The sequence below is a fragment of the Meles meles genome, chromosome 19 (assembly GCF_922984935.1).
Source record: "Meles meles chromosome 19, mMelMel3.1 paternal haplotype, whole genome shotgun sequence".
Lineage (NCBI taxonomy): Eukaryota > Metazoa > Chordata > Mammalia > Carnivora > Mustelidae > Meles > Meles meles.
In genome coordinates, this window is record NC_060084.1 from 53,079,295 (window position 1) to 53,101,897 (window position 22,603).

Genomic DNA, 22,603 nt, shown 5'->3' on the forward strand with positions numbered 1-22,603 from the left:
AAAACTGGCCATCCCACCATTTGATCCCCACCCTAGCCCTGTGAGGTGGGAGCCGTTTTGCACATCCTCTGGAGAGGGACAAGGAACCTGCCTGATTGAACACAGGTGGAGGCGCTGGGAGCCGGGGCTCGGACACCCCCACCACCCCCACTCTGTCTCAGGCAGTGAGTGTCTTCAGCTGCTGTTACTAACACCCAGCACAGTCCCAGGGACCTGACAGTGGCAGGAAAAAGGAAAGTGTATTACAGGGTAGGTGGCCTTGGCTGACCTTTTGCGGGGAGGAAGCCAGTGAAGAGGGTAAGGAGTTATTCTTCCAAAAAAATGTATTGAGAGCCCTACTGTGTGTGAGGCACGGAGGGCATAGCACCCATGGGGGCAGACAAGGTCCCTGCCCTCAGGGAGCTTAGAGTCCCATGGGGGAGAAAGACACTAAGCCAGTGGACAAGAATAAATAAATGGGATACGTGACAAGTAAAGGGTGGTAAGGAAAACCATGGGTAACCCTGGCCAAGGGGCCAAGGGTGGCAGTGAAAAGCCTCTCTGAGGAGGTGAAGGTTTTAGAAGAGAGTCTAGGCAGAGGGCAGAGATGAGCAAAGGTCTGGGGGCTGAGTTCCCAGTGTGTTTGCAGAGAGGAAAAAAGTCAATGCAAGAATTCTCCAGGAGGAAGCTGCAGTTCCCACAGGACCCAACTGAGAGCCCCTTGAGAAGCCACAAACACAAGGTGTGGGCCACTTCCAATACCACCTGTTCTGATTTTAACTGCCAGCTTTTCGCTTTAGTGAGTTCCTCATTTTCAAAGAGGCTTAGCAGGTACACGTTACAAAGGGGAACAAAAGGAAAAAGCAAGACCCCTGCCTCATCCCACTCCTGAGAGACAACCATGGTCCCTGGCTCCTGTGTTTCTTCCCAGAGCGGTGGTTCCTCAAGGGAGCAACATTGCCCCTCCCTGGAGACACTCTGGGTTGTCCTGACCATTATGGGTGGCAGGAAGAGAGTTCCTTACATCTAGGGCTTGAGTCCTGGGTGCTGTTCAACATCTTACAATGCCCAGCTCCCGAAGAACACCGAGTAATAACACAGCCTGTGCTAGCCCTGGGACAGCCTCTCCAGTAAGGTTCTTTTTTTTTTTTTTTTTAAGATTTTATTTGACAGAGACACAGGAGAGAGGGAACACAAGCAGAGGGAGTGGAAGAGGGAGAAGCAGGAAGCCCGATTCGATGCAGGGCTTAATCCCAGGACCCCCCAGATCATGACCTGAGCAGAAGGCAGCTGCTTAATGACTGAGCTGCCCAAGCACCCCTTCAGTAAGGTTCTTAAACACACTTTCTGATAAGGATGCCGCTTACAGAGGTATGCGCAGGATTAGGGCTTCCAGGACCCAGCTACAGAAGGAGAGGGCTCCTTCTAGATTCTGCTGCACCCTGGAGAAACCAGGGGGAGAAATGTGCCCCTGGGGTCTCACTGAGAACCAGGGCTGGGGCAGAGGAACCACCTGACAGGAACCAAGGAGGGCAGCAGGCAGGGAGGACAACATTCTCCAGCCATCCATCAGTGTTCAGTCTGGGCCTCACTTTGGCCAAACCCACCTTCAGGTCCAAGGGTGGAGGAGCTTGTTGGTGTGATCAGTAGAGGTCAGCCTCCCAGGCATGTGTCAGGGGAGTGGAGGATGGTGGAGGGATGCAGTGAGAGGCTGAGTAATGGTCTCCAAAGGTATCAGATCCTAATGCCTGGAACCCATGAATGCTACCTTACAAAGGGAAAATGGTCTTTTCAGATATGATTAAATGAAGGATCCTGAGGTGAGGGGTTTATCCTGGATGACCCAAGTGGGCCCTAAATACAATCACAATACCCTTATATGAAGGGCAGAGCTTGGAGCCATGCAGCCACAAGCCAAGGAATGTAGGTGGCAACCAAAAGCAGACCGGCAGGGAACAGATTCTCCCCTGTCCCACCCCAGAAGCCTCCCTAGGGAGCATGGCCCTGTGGACATCTTGGCCCTCCCAGGAGCATGGCCCTATAGACATCTTGCTTTTGGCCCATGGAAATTGATGTTGGACTGCTGGCCTCCACAACTGGGAGGGAACAATGTGTGTGGTTTTAAGCTACCATGTTTTTGGTAATTTGTTACAGCAGCCACAGGAAGCCCGGGCAGATGGGGATGGTGATAAAGGGAGAGACAGCAGCACCGCGGAAACCAAGAGAGCTCTCCCTCCTGCCTGGGTGCTGGGATAGGTGCTGTTCCAATGTCAGGAAACTCCCTTCATGCTCTAGCAACTCCAGGAACAGGAATTATTATTACCCTCAGTTTTTTTAGATGTTGAAATGAAGGTACAAAAATATTAAGTAACTTGCCCTACCAAGCATTTTCTTTTTTAATTTGAACAGGGAAAATTTAATATAAGGAATTATTAACTTTAACAGGTAATATTCTATAAAGGGGTAGAGGAATACCATAGGATTCGGGCCCAAGGAGGGAATGAACTTGGAAAGGAACCTCCCCACCAAGGCTGGGGTGCAGCCCACACTGTAAGATATGTGGTTGTGGATCCCTGCACGGTGGGGAAGGTGGCTGGCTTGCCCAGACCAGAGCTGGTCCACAGATGCTGAGCAAGCAGAGAACACACCTCCCAAGTGCTGGCAGGGTGAGGCTGGAAAGACAGCTTCTAGGACACATCGGGAAGGCATCAGTTGGGAAAACACTGAAAATTGATGAGATGCCATCCACACGGGCACCACTGAAACCTGATGGAAGTGAGCACATGTGTCACTGGTGACCACTGGGTAAGAGCAAGAGGAAGCCCAGGGAAAAGTCAGAACAAGAGAGAAGCCCTGTTCCTTCTGCAGTGTCCCTCAGGCTCTCTCTACTGACAAAGCTTAGCAGCCCACTCACTGCAAAGGGAGACTATTTAAAGGTTCCATCCTGGGGCGCCTGGGTGGCTCAGTGAATTAAGCCGCTGCCTTCGGCTCAGGTCATGATCTCAGGGTCCTGGGATTGAGCCCCGCATCAGGCTCTCTGCTCCATGGGGAGCCTGCTTCCTCCTCTCTCTCTGCCTGCCTCTCTGCCTACTTGTGATCTCTCTCTGTCAAATAAATAAATAAAATCTTTAAAAAAATAAAAAAAAAATAAAGGTTCCATCCTTATTCTTGACAAGCAGGTAGCAAAGGGTGGCTTTGGAGCATAGAGGCAATAGCGAAGTAGTATGATTATCTGTTCATCGTGCCAGGTCTGAGAGGGATGGGATATTCTTTTTATGTGATTATCAGATGTCCTGTGTGTGTGTGTGTGTGTGTGTGTGTGTGTGTGAAGTGCCTGTTCAAGTCTTTTTGCCTAGTTTTAAAAATTAGTTGTCTCTTGTTGATTTGTAGTAGTTCTTTATATATTCTGGCTACTAGTTCATCGTCAGATATACATATGACAGATATCTTCAGCCATGTCTAACGCTTTGGGAAATTGCTTCTCTGTGTCTCTATTTCCTCATCCATGAAATAAAGACAAAACACACCTTATAAGGATGTCATGAAGCTTCAAGGAGGTAATATCAAAAAAGTGCTCAGAAAGATGCCGGCACATAGTACACACACGTGTTGCCATCAGGCCTGTCATGGGCCAATCCAGGAAGGGGAATCCGTCCTCATTCTAAGTTTGGATGGTCCTGAGTTCAAGGGGAGCAATAAATGATCTTTGCCAGGGCCACAGCACATCTGTACAGTGGTGTACTGATGAAATGACCCTCCAAAAAAAAGGTCTGATTTGTAATGTTTGCTAGTTGCCATGGTATAAATACTCACTTCATAGCCAGTTTCAAACTAACAGTGGTTTAGCATCCAGTTTGCAAAATGACTGGCAATCTAGCAGTCAGTACTCCGGAACCAGTGCAAGCCATCTGCAGTGTCCCCCTAGGTCCTGTACCACCTGGTGGGGTTAACTTGGGTGGAACTCTTCCTCTCTGTGGATCTTCATCCCCTCACCTGTCTAAATGGGACAAGTCATCCAACTCATTCCTGCAGTACTGATTTAGTGAGTACCTTCTCTGTGTCAGTTACTAGGTTTGGCTCTGGGGACGCAGACTTGAACAAAAGCAGAGAAGACCCTCCCTAGCAAAGATATTCTGAAGGTAGTGTTGGGGGAGGGGGGATTGGGTAATGACTGAAAATAGACAGCAAGTGCATGAAATAAGGGAATCATAAGAGCTATGGACAAAATAAAGCAGGTATCCCAGCTCTTGTGTTGGGAGGGGGTTTACTTTGGTTAGCATGATTGACGAAGGCTTCTTAAAGGTGACATCTGATATGGGGCACCTGAATGGCTCAGTCAGTTAAGCATCTACCTTCAGGTCATGATCCCAGGATCCTGGAATTTAGCCCAGCATTGGGCTCCCTGCTCAGCTGCTCCCTCTTCCTCTGCCCCTCTTGCTGCTTGTGCCCTCTCTCTCCCTCAAATAAAATCTTTAAAAAATAAAGGTGATACTTGATAAAGAGTCTGGTCCCAATGTGGTGGGAAGAGCATTCCAGCAGAGGGAATAGCCAGTGCAAAGACCTGTGGCTGCCACAAGTTTGGCTTGTTTGAGGAACAGAATGAAGGCCAGAGCAGCTGGAGCTGAGTGAATGTTTGAGGTGGGGGAGGGGCATCAGCTGGTTTCTGTGTTCAGTGGTTGTGGATCTGAAGGTGCAGGGTGGACCGGGACACTGGCTGCTGTAGTCAGAGCAGTCCTACAGGGGGCAATGGCGGCAGCTCAGACCAGTGAGATTACCCAGGACAGGGAGGGGTGGACAGAGTAGAGACCCATTTTAAAAGCAGAGGAGACTGCTCTTGCAGACATACTGGATTGGGGGGGTGGGGGGCGCGCGGGAGGATGGATGTGTTTGTGAAGTACAACAGCCCCTGTGGGGTGACTGCAGAAACTCCTGCCTGCACCTGCCAAGACATGGAGGAAGCTGAGACTTATCTTGCTTCAGAAGCCAAAGCAGGGGACAGGGACACCTCACCTGGCAGGCCTGGAGGGAAGACCTTACTTAGTGACGTAGGAAAGACAGCTTGAAGTGATGGCCAAGAAAGAATTCTTGAGACATCTTTGGTGCAAAAAGGTGGTTTTATTAAAGCACAGGGACAGGACCCATGGGCAGAAAGAGCTGCACTGGGGTCACGAGGAGGGGCCCGTTCTATACGTTCAATGTGGGAGCCGGTTAGGGATAGCGTAAGGCTCCCAGGTATTTTGGAAATGAGGTTTCCAGGATCCTGAAGGGGGTTAGCTATTGTTAGGAAAAGGGCATTTATTTATGACCGGGGTCATAAATACGAGGTCATGAGACCCTTCAGATGTATGTAGGTGGGACATATGCTTGGAGGAGATTGTCAACATGTCTCTTGAGGGGGTAGAAATAAAGGAAGTTTCCAAAGGAATTTTTATGTGTTAAAGTAGACTTACAGGATCCTGGGGGTCAGGCTAAGATTGCCTTTTGCCCTTAGCAAAGTATCAACATCAAGGCAGCTGAATTCCTAGAGGAATGTCACTCTGCCCGATTCAAGGACTTGTCAATGGGCTGCAGACAGTAAGGAAACTTAATATTTTCTTCTGCCTCTGTTTCCCACATCACCTAGTAAGTGTGTGCCTGGTGGGACCAGGAGGAAAGAACTAACCACAGGTTTTTGGGATACTGGGCTGAGCCAGCCATTTCCCCAGGATCCCTTCTCTTTTCAATAACCTTGGGAAATAGAAATGATTGCCTCTTGCAAGGCAGGCACAGAGGTTCTGGGAAGAGATGTGACTCGTCTAAGGTCACACGGCCAAATAAGAAAGAATGGGGAGTCTAGATTTTCTGCACCTTACCATCTCCTCCCCACTCCCACAACCAGGCCCCCACTCCTGCCCCATTCCCCCTGTTATCCTGAGGAGGACTGGAGTAAAGAGAGAAAAGGGAATTTTACCCCAAAAGTCAATGTTATTCCTGAAAGTAGAGAAACTGAACCGTGTCCCACAAGAACTGTGCCCACAAGAAAAGGAACTGGGATCCTAGAATCCTGGTCTGAGAGAAGAGGGGCTGGGGGCCTGGACTCCCGGGTCTCAGGGAGGAGGAGCTGGGACTGGACTCCTGAGTCTGAGGGAGCAGGGGCTGGGGGTCTGGACTCCTGGGTCTAAAGAAAGAGGGGCTGGGGGCCGGACTCTTGGGTCTGAGGGAGGAGGGGCTGGGGTCTTGAACTCCTGGGTCTGTGGGAGGAGGGGCCTGGGGACCGGACTCCTGGGTCTGAGGGAGGATGATATCGGGACCTGAAGCAGAAAGGAGGTGGGCTCAAGAAGAGTCCCCGACCCGGGGTTCTGGGGATTCGAGATGGGAAGACGTGGGGACGCCCGGGGCGGTAGGGGGTAGGGGCCGGGCCGCAGTAACAAAGGCCTCTCCCTCCAACAAGCAACCCCCCCTCGGCCCCGCCTCCCCGGCCCCCCCGCCTCCCCTGATTGGTCGGCCTTCCTGCCCGTCAGCGCCGCCCCCCTCCCCGGGTCTGCAGCAGCTCCGGCCGCCTCGTCGCGCCCCCCCAGCCCCCTCCCCCCGCCCCCGCCGCCCCCCGGGCCGGTGCAGCCGCAGGCGGGGTCCCCCTCCCCCTCCCCCTCTCCCCCCGGCCTCGCGCGCCCCGGACCGGCCCCCCCTTTCCCCTCCCCCTTCGCGCCGCCGCTGCCGCGATGCCCCCCCCTGCGCCCGGGGCCCGGCTCCGGCTTCTCGCCGCCGCCGCCCTGGCCGGTCTGGCCGTCATCAGCCGAGGTACCGCAGCGTCAGGGGCGGGGGGGGGGGGGGGGGCTCGGCCGGGACGCCGGGGTCCCGAGCGGGGATTGGGGGTGGGGGGCTGCATCCCAGGCGGGGAAGGGGAGGCCCCCCCGGACGCTGAGGTCTGGGCGCGGGGGCGGGGGCTGCACCGCCCGGCTGGGAAGGGGACGCCCGGATTCGTGCCCCGGGGGCAGGGTTCCGCGTCCCGGGGCTCAAGCCTGGGCCTAGGGGCGGAGGTCGGCTTCTCCGGGCGGGCGAGAGGGTCGCGGACACCTGATCCCGGCCTGGGGGCGGGAGTCTGCGGCTCCTGATCAGGGCGAGGGATCAAAAGCTAAAGTAAGGGTGCTTGGGCAGGCTCTCTGAACTGAGTTAGGGTGTGGAGGGGAAGGGGATGCCCCGTCGGGGGTCTTCATCTCTGAGTGAAGACGGTCCCTTAGGGGGTCCTGGCCAGAGGGCTGGGTGGGCGTTTCTGGGCAAAGGTGGGGGGATGGTGTCTTTCCAGGGTCTGTAAAAGAAGGCGGCAGGGGTATCCACAGACCTCCTTCCCAGGGCCAGGAAAAGAAGAGGGGCTCTGGCCTTCCACCTGGGTCATCGAGGTGGGGAGAAAGTGCCAGCGTTTGGGAGGTTGCAGTTATGTAGGGGAATGGAGCTGGTGATCCAGGAAGTTGGGGGCCCTGGGTTGGGGACTCGGACGCAGGAAGCTCTGGCTGAGTAGCAGGGTTCAGAGGCTGGACTGAGGACGAGAGAGGGGCAGACTGGGAAGGGAGGGAAGGGAAGGGTTAACCTGGGGTCAATGGGTTAATCTCAGCCCTGCTGAGAGTGGGGAGGAGTGGGGCTGGGGGCTGGTGTGTGGAGTGGGGAGGGGCGTGCTGGCAGTCTCTGGAGAGAGATGTGGATGTCTGCTGGGACCCTGTGGCTCCCCAGTGGGCTGGCAGCCAGGGATGGTCCAGGACATGCCCCCTGCGGAGAGGAGGTGAGAACAAGTAGGCAGGAGGCAGGGATCAGGGTTAACTCAGAGCTTCTGGAGGATTCCCCCAGGCCTTGCCTTGAACCAAGGATCACAGCCAGGGACAACCTAGAGACCTCAGCAGTCTCAAGGAGGCAGTCACTCTCAGCCTCCCACACACACACACCGGGTCTCTCACAGACACATAAACAACCGTCACCGGTCTGACCCAGAGCTGCGCCTGCAGACACCCACAGTCACACAAACAGGGCCCCGTGCGCAGGACCCCCCAGCCCCAGGACCTCAGCTGACTGGAGCCTCAGTGGGTTGGAGCGGGTCAAATGTTCCTCCAGCCTGACCTGTGTGAATCACCGTCTGAGGCTCTGCCTGTCTGCATCTCTCTGCCTCTGTCACTCGTCTCTTTAGGTCATTTCCAGAGGCTCTCTAACTCTGGGGGACATCCTGCTTGTCTCTTTCTCTGGGTCTCTGTCTCTCCATCCCTGCCATCCTCAGTACAATTTCACATCTGCCCTCCCTGCCTTGGGCCCTGCTTCTCATCATCACACACGTGCACCTGTCTCTTCCCAGCCCCCTGGTTCCTCGCTCCTATCACTCCTGGAAAATCACATCCCATCTCGGTCACTGACACCTCCCATTTTTTGTCCTTGTCCTTTCCTTGTCCCTGTCTTCTCCTCCTTTCCGTGCTCCTCCTACCCTCATGACCCCCGTCCTTCTCCTCCTCTCCCTTCACCACCCCTTCTCTTCCTCAGTCTCAAGATAACTTCCCTCTTTCTACTTTGAATCTTCCAGATCCCAGAAATTGCTGTTGTACACACATCCTGGGCTGGGAGCTTCTTGGAGCCAGGAGGCAGCCTGTGACCTAGGCCAAGTCCTCTCCCACTCCCAGGCCTTGGGTTCCCCATGGGAGATTGGGGGGCAAGAGGCGTTGGGGGGTGGTCTGAGACAGATCTAAGTGGCAGCAAGCAGCCCCACCCACTGACAGTTGGGGCGCTCTGAGAAAAAGCCGGGTGGGGGGGAGGGACATACACAAAATCGCATTTCCTCTCCTCACCGGTTCATTTGCTCTTTTTCACATTCCAGAAGGAATGCATGCAAGTGAGCATTCCTCCCCAAGTATGTATTAGAGCAAATCCCACCTTGTTCTGGCCCCGCCCCTCCGACACGCACTCCCTGCACTCTCTTGAGAAAGCCCAGGTCACGGCTTCCCTCAGTCAAAGTCAGACACGCAGAGTTGAACACATGTAAGGTGTTGGTTTGTTGGCTGATGTTTTCCCTGAGACAGAAACAAAATCAGCCCATTTCTCCGCAACTGGCTTTTTTTCTTCCCACTTAACTTAAGCTCCCCAGCATCCAGAGATATGGTTCTATCTTTAGTTTCTTTTCTAAATTCTTTTGCCAACACTCACACTCATACATACATATATTCACTTCCAGCCCGTGAGGGGTGCTGGACGGAGTGGGACAGGCAGAACGGGGCGTGCTGGCCACTGTCCATGGTCCTCTGGGCACCCGGTGTGTCCGGACTGGATATTTGACAAATATTTACAGAGCACAGAGTCTCTGTTCTGGGCACTGGGGATGTGTATATACACGCCAGTGAGCAAGCCAGATGAAGTCAAGGAGCCCTCAATCTTAGTGGGATGGAGAAGGATCAAAGTCTAAAAACAAGCAAATAAGTACACAGGTAATCTCAGAGAGTGACGAAGGGTAGTATAAAGAAATTAAGAGTGATTTCAGGGACGACCATGGGAGCTCTGGTGGTTGTAAGAGCCCTGTCTGAGCTGCAGGGAGCAGAGTTCAGAAGGAAAGGAGAGAAGGCAGCCTTTAAAAGATCCCAAGGGAACAGCGGAGGCAAAGGTCCTGAGGTGGGAACCAGCAGAAAGGAGCAGCCAACGTATAATGAAATTTCCAGGGTTCTTGGCTCAGAGAGTCCAGATATCTGTCCTGGGAAGGCCCCTACACTTGGAGGTCAGCAGAGAGGAAGGGGACTCTGGGGGTTCCAGCCCCTTCTCACCAGCTCTTCCCTGCCAGAGCCACACCCCCTCCCAACGCATCCCCCACCCCTCCCTGGGTCCAGCCTCACTTCTGCCACAGCTCCCTGAGTGACTGCCACAAGTCACGCACCCTTGTGGGCCTTGGCATCCCATCAGTGGTTTCCAGAACTGTGGAATCCAAGCTTTCCCCCACTGGAGAGTCCCAGCTTCACCAAAGTTCCCCCTTTGAGGGGTGGCAGGAGGTGCTTATTTCCAACCAGAGGCCCTCCACCTGTTAGAAATCTCTTTCTCACTTAAGGGGAGGAAACTCACCTACATGTGACCTTCATCGCTTAACTTATCAAGGAGTATGAAGGCTAGTAGTACAGACCGGCAGAGACCCGAGCGGTCCTTCCAGTCACCACTGGCCCCCCAGGCCAGCTGGGGCACCTGCCGCACCATCATCCCATCAGCCAGCACACGTGGGGGCTGTGGGCAAGCACTCAGCTAGCAGGCTCTGCATTGAACCTGTTGCTTGGGTGACCTCTTGTCATCCTCCTCACCACCCGCAACGCCATGCAAGAGGCACAATGATCATCCCCACTTACATAGGGGGAAACTGGAGTCCCAGGGAGGTGAAGGAATTTGTGCAAGTAACTGACGGTACGGGGACTCGAACCCCAGCAGCCCAGATCCCCAGTCTGTTCTTTCAGCGGCCCGGTTATGCTGGCGTGGTGACGACAGAGCAGACGCTGACAGGGCAACCAGACATGAGCCGCCGACTCAACTCCGGTGGGTGCAGGGCACAGAGCAACGGGTCCCCCACCCCCACCCCCGGGGACTGACACCAAACCACGGAGAGCAATAGATGTTTCTTAAAAAAGAAGGTGCTGTTAAGAAAGTTAGCATTTATTGCACCATTCCTGCATGCTAAGTGCTGAGCTGAACATTTTGCTTGCATGTTCTCATGGAAAGTCCCACAAAACCCTCAGAGGGAAGGACTGTTGGGTTTTTTTTTTCCTTTTTATAGATGGGGAAACTGAGGCCCAGACTGTCTAGGGCTCACCTAGCCAGGAAATGGTAGGGCAGACATTTGCTCTCTTAGCACAGATTCCTCCCAGCTTTCTTATCCAGTCTCTCAGGACCATTGATTCTCCCTACAAACACTTCCCTGTTCTGGGCTAAACCCAGCTCTGGGGGACACAGCCAAGATTCAGGCTGGGGAGGCACCCCTGAACACTGTCCCAGCTGAGTCAGAGGGTATCCAGTAGAAAGGGTTGAGACTCTCTGTCTTGAGCAGTCAGGGAGGCCCTCCTGGAGGAGGGGGCATTTGAGTTTGGATCTTGAAGGATGAGTAGCAGTTCAAGAGTTGGAGACACATACTGTACGTATCTCTTTACATTTACTCTTTCAACAGATATTTTCCAAGGACTTCCAGGGTCCGGCCATATGCTGGGAGATGCTGAGGATACAGACCTGAGTCAGACCCAGGCTCTGCCCTCAAGAAACTGCTAGTCTGAAGGGGGAAACAGACAACAGATGGCCACCATGGTGTGATGTGAGCTCTAATGGAGGTAGTCCAGGCACTGTGGGAATACAGACCAGGCTTAGAGGGGGTAAGGAGGGCTTCCCAGCATTAAGGGAGCGTTTTCCAAGCAGAATTCCTACAGAGTGGATCTCATGTGCACCGGCTTTTTTATTTTTATATTAAACATCTTTTGAGGCCTCCTGTGGGCCAGGTCTAGAGCCAGCAATGCTGGAACCCTGGAGGTGGGTCAGACCCAGGCCTCTCCCTGAGGGGCTCCCATCTGGTGAGGGACACAGGCTCAGACAGGGTCCAGGGTGATCAGGACCGACACAGAGGGAAGAGCAGTGCTCAGGGACTGAGTAGGTGTGGAATGACTCACCCAACCCCTACCTCCACTTACCGAAGGCAAGGAAAGAGAAAGGACTTGCCCAAGGTCACACAGCAAGGAGGAGGGTCCTGATCCTGGAATCTGGGAATTGTGTGAGACAGGCATGCAGACTCATGACACAGGGACCAAGAATCCAAGACCTGCCTGAGACATGGATTCCTTCATCTCTTATCTCCTGGGACTGCCCTCAGCTGAGCCTGGATCTGGGCATGCTGGGGACACAGATGGTCTGAGCCAGGCTCTGCCCTGCAGGAGCAGGTGGGGGAAGCAGATGACTCGGATCCAAGGTCCCCTGGGAGGAGGGCAGGAGCTCGTACACGCTGTCTCTCCTAGGAAAGGTCTCATTATAATAGACCCTTGGAGGAGCATTTTTGTCATAAGCAGTGAGACAGAGGGACGAGGAGAAAAGTGGGGAATGTGGAGCTGGGCCATACACACACACTAGGGGAGACAAAGCAGGAGAGTGACTCCAGGGTCTCAGACCCAGGTTGAAGGGGGCTGAGTTTTGTCCTGGGGGCAGTAGGGAGCCACGGGAGCAGCAGAGGCAGCTCTGAGTATTAGGAAGATCCCTCTGGAAGGAGTGTGTGTCTGTATTTCTGTCTGCCAGGACATAGGATTGAGGTCCGCCTGTGTCTGTGGGCCTTGCTCACACCAGTGGCAGCTGGTGTAGCCCAGGGCTTAACTCGGGAGCCCTGGGCCCCTGAAGCCTGGGGGACCTTGGACAGCTCTGTCTTCCCGGCTAGGCCTCCTGTAACCTTGGACAGTGGCTGTCACCGGAGGAGGAGGGGGAATTTTGCCCCCTACGGGGCATCATGGGGCAATGTCCAGAAGCAGTTGTGATCGTCACCACTGTGAAGCCGCGGAGCTACTGGCATCCAGTGGGTAGATCCCAGGGATAGCAGTATGGAGTCCCCACAGTCCCTGGTGGGGACAGGACAGTCCCCACAGGGGAGAAGCATCTGGCCTCAAACGTCAGTGGGGCCAAAGTGGAGAAGCCCGGGTCTGGGAGCATGTGAGCAGGAGTATGACAGGTCCCGTGGCGTGTGTGTGTGTGTGTGTGATCTGATCCTCAGTGACAGCGTGACTGCCTGCACCCGATTCTTGGCCCAGGGCAGCTCCTTTGTATTTGAGAGGCTGTGACAGGGTAACTGTTTCCTCGCACACTGTCGCTTTCTGCACAACTTTCCAGAGTGCCGGGGCGGGGGGTGGTGAGCACGGGCCCTTCGGCTGGTAGTGTCAGCGTGACTGATGAGGCTAGTGTGTATGTGTGTGTGTGTGTGTGAGGGAGAGAGAGAGAGGGAGAGAGAGAGCCACCAATGGCCCCCCGGATGGGGCTGTAACCGCTTGCATGTAGACAGCCCCCACCCGTGTGTGGGGCTGTTGGTGTCAGTGTGACGGTGTGGGTCTATCTGTGTACAGTGGGGTGACCTTCTGCTGGGCATGGGTCCCGGGCTGTGTGTCAGCAGGAGTGTGTGTACCCTGGGCCCCCGAGCAGGCCCCATTGCCCTCTGGGTGTTGGAGTGTCAGACTGTTTCCTGGCCCAGCCTGGGCTCTGGGTGTCTTCCCTGGGCCCTGACGATGTGTCTGTCTCTGTGCGTGTCTGTCTACCGGCCGTCTCCTGCTGTTACCAGGGTTGTGTGTGGCTGCGTCCACTCTGCACAGCTCAGGTGCAGGCAGCCCCCTTCCCCGCATCCAGAAGTGACTCTGGCCACGGTGAAGGGCTGCAGGGCTCACCCCAAACCCCAGGACCTGGGGAGCCCTCCACACTGGCTCTGCCCCAGCCCAGTCCTGAGGGGCTGCTGATGGAGAGGGCCCATGGGAGTCATTGGGGCGGCCCGGGCAATTAATTCATTAGATTAATTAGCTCCTCATGCGAGGGCGGGGGCAGGGCAGCCCCATGCTGAGCCCTCCTTCCCCAGGCAGCCAAGGTCATCCAGCCTCCTCTCCCCCGCCCCTTGCGGCTCCATCCGCCTCCGCCTCTGCGTGCCCAGCCCCCACTCCCTGGCCCTGGTCCAGCCCACTGGCCACGGTCCACAGACATGAATAGGTGGGGGGTGTGGGCTCTGCCGGGCGATGGTGCCCGTGAGCTGCGCTGGAGGGCGCGGGCTGGCGTGGGTGTGTGCCTGCAGGTGTGCCCCGCGAGCACGGGCAGGCGGGTGTGTCTGAGTCGCGTCCTTGTGGCTGCACACAGGGCCCAAGGGCGAATCTGTGCACCCGGGACAGCTGTGTGTCTGAGCGGAGACACGCACGCGCCTGTGTCTGGGAGCACATGTTCGCGTTTCTGTGTCCGTAGGTCTGCGCACACGTGTGGGTGACTCCGTATTTCCCTGTGTTTCTGAATTGCTATGCGTACACGGATCTGTGTGTGTGTGTGCGTCATGAGCCTCAATATGTAGGTGCCCGTGTACGTGTACATCTGTGTGTCTGTATGTGCACCTGTGTGAGCCTATATATGGCTCCGTGTGTCCTTGAACTTTGAGCGTGTGTGTGTGTACACTGTGAATATGTGAGCATCTGTGTGGACACGTGTGTGCATGTCTGCATACACATTTAAGCGATTGTGTATCTGCCTACGTATATGGGTGTGCCTCTGGGCACGGCCTCTGTGAATATGTGTACGTGTGTGTGCGCACACACGTGTTTGTGTGCCATGATTAGGATGTGGTCTCAGTGTCTTTGGAGGCATGTAGGCCTGTGTGTCCCAGTCTGTCCAAGTCAGCGCGAGCTTGCGGAAAGGGACAGGCTGCGTGTGTTTGCTCCGAGCGCGTCTGCGGTGCGTCTCTGGAAACATCGATGACTGTGTTTGCCACAGGGTGTGGGAAATGTCTGTGGGTGCAGATGTGTCCAGCCCCTGCTGAGCTGCGCCCCCTGTCCACAGGGCTGCTGTCCCAGAGCCTGGAGTTCAGCTCTCCCGCGGACAACTACACGGTGTGCGAAGGTGACAACGCCACCCTCAGGTACCTCTGATCTCAGGGACTCTGAAATCACCCAGTCCCGCTCTGTTGCCTTCCTCAGAAGACAATCCTGACTTGCACGGATAGCCTGGCCCCTGTCAGTCAGGAGAGGTGGTTAGGGGCATGGACTCTGTGCCTGGATCTGTGCCTGGGCCTCAGTGTCCCCATCCGTGAAATGGGTGGAGGGATGATAACCACTATGAGGGCTGCCAAGGGGATTCAAGATTTTGTACACACATTCCGAGTTTGGAGAGCACGGCACACGGTGACCACTTAATAGATGGGAGCCAGGCTTATTCCCCTGGCTCAGTGCCGCTCCCTACACTAGATCTGCCCTCGCTCTGGGTCTCTGCCCCCCTCTCCCTGGGTCTCTCTCCCTCATCTCTGCATCTCTGCCTGTCTCTCCCAGAGTGCTCCAGATACTTTTCCAGTCTCTAGCACATAACATTCACTCAGTAACCATCAGCTACCCTTCCGCTGTGCACTTGGGCTCAAACTTGAGGCTCAGTTTACCCACCTGTAAAGTGGGCCCAGTCACGTCTCCCGCGGCTTCCCAGGGCTTCAGTGGGAACTGACGATGCAATGAGCCTTCCTCTCCCCACCTCTGAGCCCCCACGATGGCAGAACCTGGAGGGCCTTCTGGGGTGGGGGAGAGAAGAACCCTCCACCCTTGTCCTCCCTGAAGCTGCTTCATTGATGAGCATGTCACCCGTGTGGCCTGGCTGAACCGCTCCAACATCCTGTACGCGGGCAATGACCGCTGGACCAGTGACCCGCGGGTGCGGCTGCTCATTAACACACCCGAGGAGTTCTCCATCCTCATCACCCAGGTGGGACTTGGCGACGAGGGCCTCTACACCTGCTCCTTCCAGACCCGCCACCAGCCGTACACCACTCAGGTCTACCTCATCGTCCACGGTGAGCCCTCGGCTGGGCATTGGGTGGCGGAGGGGATGGAGGGCACGAGCGAGAGGGAATCCTCGCATCCTTGCCAGTTGTCTGATCCCCAATCCTAGGGATACACAGTGTGGAAGGCAGACACACACCCTGCCCTCGCAGATTTCAGCCAAGCAGAAGGAGGGACAGCCACCCAGAAAGCGATCTTTCAGCATAACAGCTTCTAGGGCAGGAGAGCTGCAAGGGTGAGGGGGTGCTCAGGGAAGACCGGCTCCCCTCAACTCTGTTTACTGAGCACCTACTATGTGCCGGCATTGCTCTAGGCGTGGGGGTCAGAGAAGGAGCCAGGCGGGTTCTCCCTGCCCTTCTGAAGCTGACTTTCTAAGGAGGCGGCTTCCCAGGCATAACCTCTGAGCTGAGACCTTCAGCTGGGTGCAGTGCTGGTGCCAGACACGGAGCAGCGCTGAAGGGGTCGGAGGAGAAAATGAGTCGGGTGTGCAGAGCAGGTCCCGTGTGGCTAGATGCCCCAGAATTCAGAGGGAAAGGTGGGCAGGAGACAGAGAGATCAACAGGGGACAGAGCTCAGGAGGGCAGGGAGCAGGTGGAGAGACAGGGACCCAGAGAGAGAGACAGCCCAGGGGGCCCGTGACAAGCCCCGACTCAGAAACCAGACCACCCAGCAGCTGAGGGACCCAGAGCAAGCCGGGCGGCCTCGGACTCCTCATCTGTAAAATGGGATGACTGTGTCATGCATCAGATCCAAGATATGGTCAACTGGAAGGGGCATCTTTATTTTATGCTCTGCCAAAAAAGAAAAGAGAATAACCCCGCCAATTAAACTCCAGCATCCTCTGTTGGCAGGCCCTCCTGATTGGAATAAGGTTCCAGTGGGTGGGAGAAACAGCCATGTGTGTTGGAATTGATGACTATAGCGACATCTACCCCAGGGGGTGGCAGGGTGGTGAAGGTTTAATGAGCTAATTTGTGTCAAACACCGAGAACAGGGTTACCATGCCAGAAGCACCGTATGAGTATTTGTTATAGAAATAAATTGTCTAAAATAAGAATAATAACAATTAATAAATAAAAGTAGACAGAGATAAGTTGGGAGGAGTTCCGACCAGCAGGCAGAGAAACCACGCTGGGATGAAGGGGGAGAGAGAGAGACAGAGACTGCAAACAAACAGGAAAGAGAGACCAGCAGTTAGACAAGGAGCCAGACCCCGAGGCAAGGGAGAAACACAGAGGAATTCTCAGAAAGATGGAGGGAATGTTGGCTGGACCCCCTCAGTCTAAGGGAGGAGGGGGCCAGGGCTCTTGGGTCCTTGGAGGCCATATTCGGCCTCTCGCTGACCTCTCCCCTTCTGGCCTGCAGTCCCCGCCCGCATCGTGAACATCTCCTCGCCTGTGACAGTGAATGAGGGGGGCAATGTGAACCTGCTTTGCCTGGCCGTGGGACGGCCGGAGCCCACAGTCACCTGGAGGCAGCTCCGAGGTGAGGACCCCACCCCTGGCCCAAAACCCCTTTCCCTACTCTGCAATCTGGGCCCCTCGATCCCCCTTATCCCTAGCTAGGTTCCCAGACTCCCCCTTTCTCCATCCCTCATTCCCCCAAGCCTTGTCATGACTTGCTTTCCCCCTTCCCCACTGACCCCGTTATGTCGCCAGCAGCCCTCAGAGCCTCAGAGCCTTCAGCACCTGCAGGGCTGAACCACTGCCTCTAATTCACTTGCTGGACCCCAGCCTGCTCCCTGTCCCTACCCCAGTAGCCCTGGTCTCTTCCCTACCAGCTAACTTAATTCTGGGTCCTCAGTCCCTACCACTAACCCTAAGTCAGGTTATAACCAGTGGCCCCTGCCTATGTTCCCATCTCCTGGTCATTTCACTACATCTCCTCTGCCAGATGCTCTAGCCCAGCCGTTCTCAGACTGTGGTCCCCAGACCAGCAGCATCGGCATCACCGGGAGCTTGCCAGAAATACCCCTTCTGGACCCACTGCAGGCCTAATGAATTAGAATCTCCCCCGCCCACCGCCACCACCACCAGTCTGTTTTAGCAAGCCCTTCAGGTGATTCTAGTGATGGAACTGAGAACCGCTACTCTAGGCTCCCCCCAAACATAGCCCCACGGTACCTGAACGTGATATGCAGCACCTCGTGTGCCTGGATCTCCACCCCCACCCCCCAAATCCCTAGACCCTCACTCACTGGGTCTTTAGAGAGCAATGGTGCCAATCACTCTATCCCCGAGACCCCAGAACCCAATAACTTGGTCTCAGATCCCGGATACTTTCGCACCAGGTCATCTGAGCCCCACAGTCCTGGGCTTGAGATCCTGGATCCCTAGATGCCCTTTGTCCCAAAGGGTCTTCCGAGCCTGGTGATGAGTCATGAGCCCCGAGATATCTGAATTACTGATCCCAGTTACTTGATCCTGATTCCCTGAACCCAAGAATAACATCCCAGAACTCTGGACCGCCCCCTCCTTGGGCCTGTATTATCTGGATCTTTTTGAGCTCCAAGATCCTGGGATCCCCTCCCCCCCACTGGGTTCTGTGTGCCTCATGATCTGAAAGGTGAACTCCCAGATCCCTGGATTGGTTGCATCCCCAAATTCTAGGACTCTCCCAATTGGGTTCTAGTTACCAGGCTCCTGACCCTCATTCCTTGCCCCACCCCTAGCAGGAGATCCCAGGCCAGGGATCCACAGCCCTGCCCCAAAACCCTGCAAACCCTTCCTGGCTCACACTGACCCGGGCACTCCAGGCCCTGTGGTGCCTGCCCCGCTGATGTGTGTCCGTGTTGTGCCCGTGTTGTCCCGTGTTAAGTGTTTGTGTCCGGCCCCGCCCCCTCCCATTCCCTCCCCGTGCAGACGGCTTCACCTCCGAGGGCGAGATCCTGGAGATTTCTGACATCCAGCGAGGCCAGGCCGGGGAATATGAGTGCGTGACTCACAACGGGGTCAACTCGGCGCCTGACAGCCGCCGTGTGCTGGTCACAGTCAACTGTGAGCCCCCTTGGCACTCCTCATGAAAGGGGGGCAGACCCTGGGTCCCTGGGGAGGAGCATGGGCGTGCTGGACGCCTGGGAAGGACGGAGGAGGGGGATGGGGACAGAACCCCTTAGACCTCACCTCGCTAGGAGAATTCACTGACTCTTGCCCCTGGCCAGATCCTCCAACCATCACGGATGTGACCAGTGCCCGCACGGCCCTGGGTCGGGCCGCCCTCCTACGCTGTGAAGCCATGGCCGTGCCCCCTGCGGACTTCCAGTGGTACAAGGATGACAGACTGTGAGGACAGCACCCTGGCGTGCGCAGCGGGGTGGGGGTGGGGGGAACGTAGCGAAGCCCTAGGTCCCGAGAACTGGGGATCCAGCTTCTAGGGGATGAGGTCCTCTGGGCCCCAGGGAGGTCTCAGGGAGCTTACTGAAACCTTGGGCCCCACGATATGAATTTGGAACCTTGTCTCTTCGGGCTGTTCAGGGAAGTTTGGGGGTCGATGCTCAGGATGTGGCGGGGAAGCTTCAGAGGACCATTGGGGTTGAGGTCCAGCAGGGTCTGGGAACCTGTAGAGATGGGGGGCACACACTGGGAGAGTCCAGTGACCCTGAGGGGTAGGGGTGCCTGGAGAGGGGTGCCTGTGAGAGTGGTCCGGGGACCCATGGGGAGCTAGAGCCCAAAGCTAGGAGTCTTTGAGGTAGGGGGCAGAATGAGGGGTTTCTGGGAAATCGGGGAGGATGAGAGTCGGGGGGGGGTGGAGTGGGATCTGCACCTGAGGGGTTCCCGGGCCAGGGTCCCACGGCCTGGTCCCTGACCCAGATCCCCCACAGGCTGATCAGCGGTGCAGCCGAGGGCCTGAAGGTGCAGACGGAGCGCACCCGCTCGATGCTTCTCTTCGCCAACGTGAGCGCCCGGCATTACGGCAACTACACGTGTCGTGCCGCCAACCGGCTGGGAACGTCCAGCGCTTCCATGCGCCTTCTGCGTGCGTCCGAGCGGGAGGGGCGGGGCCGGGCGGGGGGCGGGGCCGGGACTGCCCCAGACTGACCATAAACTTGGGAAAGTGACCCAAGCTGAGACCCAAGCCATGCGAGTGAGCGAAAGACGCATCCCTTCAGTGGGTGTCGATTCGTTGAGGGCCCACTAGGGGGCGGAACTGAGACTCGAACGGTAAGAAGCAGCCAGCCCTGCCGAGATCTGCGGGAAGAGCTTTGCAGGCCGAGGGAACGCTGTAGGTACGCGAAGGCACAGCAAGGAGGCTAGCATGGCCTGAGCAGCGTGATCACCGTGGAGCCTCAAGCTAAAGAGGGAAGGAGAGGCAAAGTCTCATGGGCCGTGGAAAGGATTTTGGATTTTATTCTATTGCAGGGTGAGGCCCCTGGAGGCTGCTAAGCAAGGGACTGACCAAGGGGTTGACGGTTCTAAAGAGTCACTGACTGCTGTTTGAGGAATGGCTTGTAGGGGACGCAAGACGGAGCCGAGGGACCAGGGAAGGGGCGACCGCGGTAACCCAGGCCAGGAGCGGTGGTGCAAAGTCGCTGTGGCGGGGAGATGTTTCGAAGACGGAGGGAAGCAGGAAGCGGAGTCTAGGCGATCGCAGGTGTTGGCTCGAGTAGCCGGGTGAAGGGGGACGTAGTAGTAAAGTATTGAAGTGGGGGCCATAGCCTGTCTGGGGAGAAAAGCCGAGTCCGGCGCGCTGACTGCCAGATGCTTCGTAGCCATAGTGGATAGTATCCGTACTGGATGGACCTCAACGACGTGAAGATCTGAGAAAGACAGGGGCTGAGAGGGAGGGACTGAGTGGCAGAGAGAAGCCATGTCGGGCGAGATGCTGAGACTCAGATCAGGGCGGGGAGAGCAGGCACACTGAGCAAAAGCCCCAGGAAAGCCCGTAGAGAGGGAGGCTAAAAGACACCCTCAGAGACAGGGCGGACACAGGGAACAGCGACACACACACGGGGTCTCCCCTTTCCAGGCCACCCCCGTGACGCTCTCTCCTTCCCCAGGCCCAGGATCCCTGGAGAACTCAGCCCCGAGGCCCCCGGGGCCCCTGACCCTCCTCTCCGCCCTGGGCTGGCTGTGGTGGAGGATGTAGGAAGAACCCGATGCAGCTCGCCTCCCCCTGCGCGGGGCCTGAGGCCGGGAGCGAGAGAGAAAGGGAGAGCAAGCGCCGTGGGTCTCGAGGGGGCGGAAGAGCTCTCTGCCACCGAGGAGGAGGAGGAGGAGGAGGAGGAGGAAGAGGAGGAAAGCTCTTTAGAGAACCCATCACTGTGAGGGATAACGCAAAATTATGCATCTTTCTACAGCCATTTTCGCCACCGTTCACGTTTCCGACTGTGACCCACCCCCGGCCACCCCACACCCCTCTCTTAGCTCAGGCTGTCAACCCGATCGTGTGTATGTAGTGGGTGTGTGTGAGCATGAGCCTGCACGCGTGTGTATGTGTGGGGGGGGGAGGGGCTGAGCAATCTTCCCTCCCCCGAAACCCCCACGCCCACTGCCCCCAATGCTGCTGCCTCTCACCTCTGGCTGGAGGTAGGTATGTGGGCTTCGTGGCAGAAGCTGTGAGGAGAGGATTTCCAGGCTCCCCGTGTCCCCCGCACCCCCTCCGCTCTCTGTTTAGAGAGTGTCTTCCCGGCAGGTTGGGAGTGAGGAGGGGTGTCGCGCACTCGCCTGTCAAGCTTTCATTCAGCCTTTGTGAGCAGGTGGGAGAGCTCCGTCTTGGCTCTGGGCCTCCTTGCCGTCTACCATCAGCTGCCTGCAGCCCGAGCGAGGCCCCATCACTGGCTCAGCAGCCTGAGACCCTCCCACTCTCTCTGCCCCCCTCCCCTCCCCTTACTTTCTGGCCCCATCTGGGCCAATCGGTGCTTCCATCCAACTGTCAGACTGGTGCCTGTGGTCACCTGTCTGTCCCAGTGCTTTGCCCTACCCCACCCCCGGCTCCCTTCAGCCTGCTGCAGCCACCCACAGGTGTGGGCTTGCTGGTCTACCACCCCCGACCTCTCCACCCACTGTACTTCCCAAAGGCTGACCTGACCGCCCTCACACACACTCTGATAGACACACACACACGTACCAGCGACTGTGACCAGCAATAGCCCCCCGGCTCCAGCTGTCCTGCAGCTGGTGACCAGCTTGTAGTTCCCCTGAGAGTGGGCAACTTGTCAGGAGGAGGCTCCGAGAGGCTGTAACCTCAGCTCTGTTGGGAGGAATATGCAGTGTGCGTACCACTTACACAGAGTGGGGAAGAGAGAGGCATCACCGACATCCCCAGTCCAGACCAAGATGTCAGGTCACCAGCTCTGACTCCTGGGAGACCCGCTAGAAACACTCACCCCAAACCACACTACCCAGAGCTTGGGGAGGAAGAGATCAGAGCAGGGGTGGGGGGAGGGGGCAAGGGGCAGTGACTGTACCTCAGACGGGGGCGTGGGCCCCATCCCACATTGTCTTCCATCCCCAGGGTCCAGGGGGTTGGGGAGGGGTGGGGGAGGGACGCCAGGGAGGGGGCGGGGGGGCCCTGGGGGCCGTGTGTTCCGACTCATGGGGAGTGTTGAGACCACCACACCAATAAACGCCTTTTTCCAAAGTCTCTGCCTGCAAGTATCAGGGTCATTAAGGATTTGGGTGAGTGGAGGGCCAAGGGTCATTGGTGGTGCCTTCCCGGCATCGTTTCTACCCTCTCTCTCTTTCAGTAGATTTGGAATTGACCCATTACATAATGATGTGAGATCTATCTAGATCTGCACCATTGTTTTTCCCTGTTACATGGAAGATCTTGGGTCTGTGGGAATAACAGTGGTGGGGAAGATAGTATGTACAGGCCGAGAATGGTAGAAACACTACAGAGTACAGAGACGAAGCTCTAAAGAAACTGAGTCCATGGTGACATCGTTTGAGTAGCTGGATCAAAGCTTACCTGATGCCCACCTTCATTTACATAAGCAATACAGTCTCCTGAAAGGATAAGCCAAGTTGTGTTAGGTTTCTTACCAGTGACTAAAAAGGAAATGAAAAGTCTAACTGATATAGAAAAGATAGAGAGGACCCAGGTACCCAGGACCCCAGCCTTCACCTTTCCAAAAAGATCCAAGAGCTCTATTTCCCTAAGGGCCTCTTTCATCCCAATCTTGAACC

General features: G+C 56.3%; 1 protein-coding gene across 1 annotated transcript; it reads left to right on the forward strand.

The window, feature by feature from the left end:
• Positions 1 to 6,628: 6,628 nt before the first annotated feature.
• Positions 6,629 to 21,956, forward strand: IGLON5 (IgLON family member 5). Its single transcript, XM_045988307.1, has 8 exons — positions 6,629 to 6,756; positions 14,494 to 14,572; positions 15,255 to 15,487; positions 16,842 to 16,961; positions 18,338 to 18,472; positions 18,637 to 18,757; positions 19,297 to 19,451; positions 20,473 to 21,956. Exons 1-8 carry the CDS (start codon positions 6,678 to 6,680, stop codon positions 20,559 to 20,561), a joined length of 1,011 nt encoding a protein of 336 aa, XP_045844263.1. The 5' UTR covers positions 6,629 to 6,677; the 3' UTR covers positions 20,562 to 21,956.
• The last annotated feature ends 647 nt before the right edge of the window (positions 21,957 to 22,603 follow it).

What these genes read in the sequence shown, in the direction of transcription:
- IGLON5 (XM_045988307.1), top strand. Translation starts at nt 6,678, where the DNA reads ATGCCCCCCCCTGCGCCCGGGGCCCGGCTCCGGCTTCTCGCCGCCGCC. An exon ending in GGTGACAACGCCACCCTCAG is followed by an intron (nt 14,573 to 15,254) that starts GTACCTCTGATC and finishes TCCTCCCTGAAG; the next exon opens with CTGCTTCATTGATGAGCATG. An exon ending in TGTGCTGGTCACAGTCAACT is followed by an intron (nt 18,473 to 18,636) that starts GTGAGCCCCCTT and finishes GCCCCTGGCCAG; the next exon opens with ATCCTCCAACCATCACGGAT.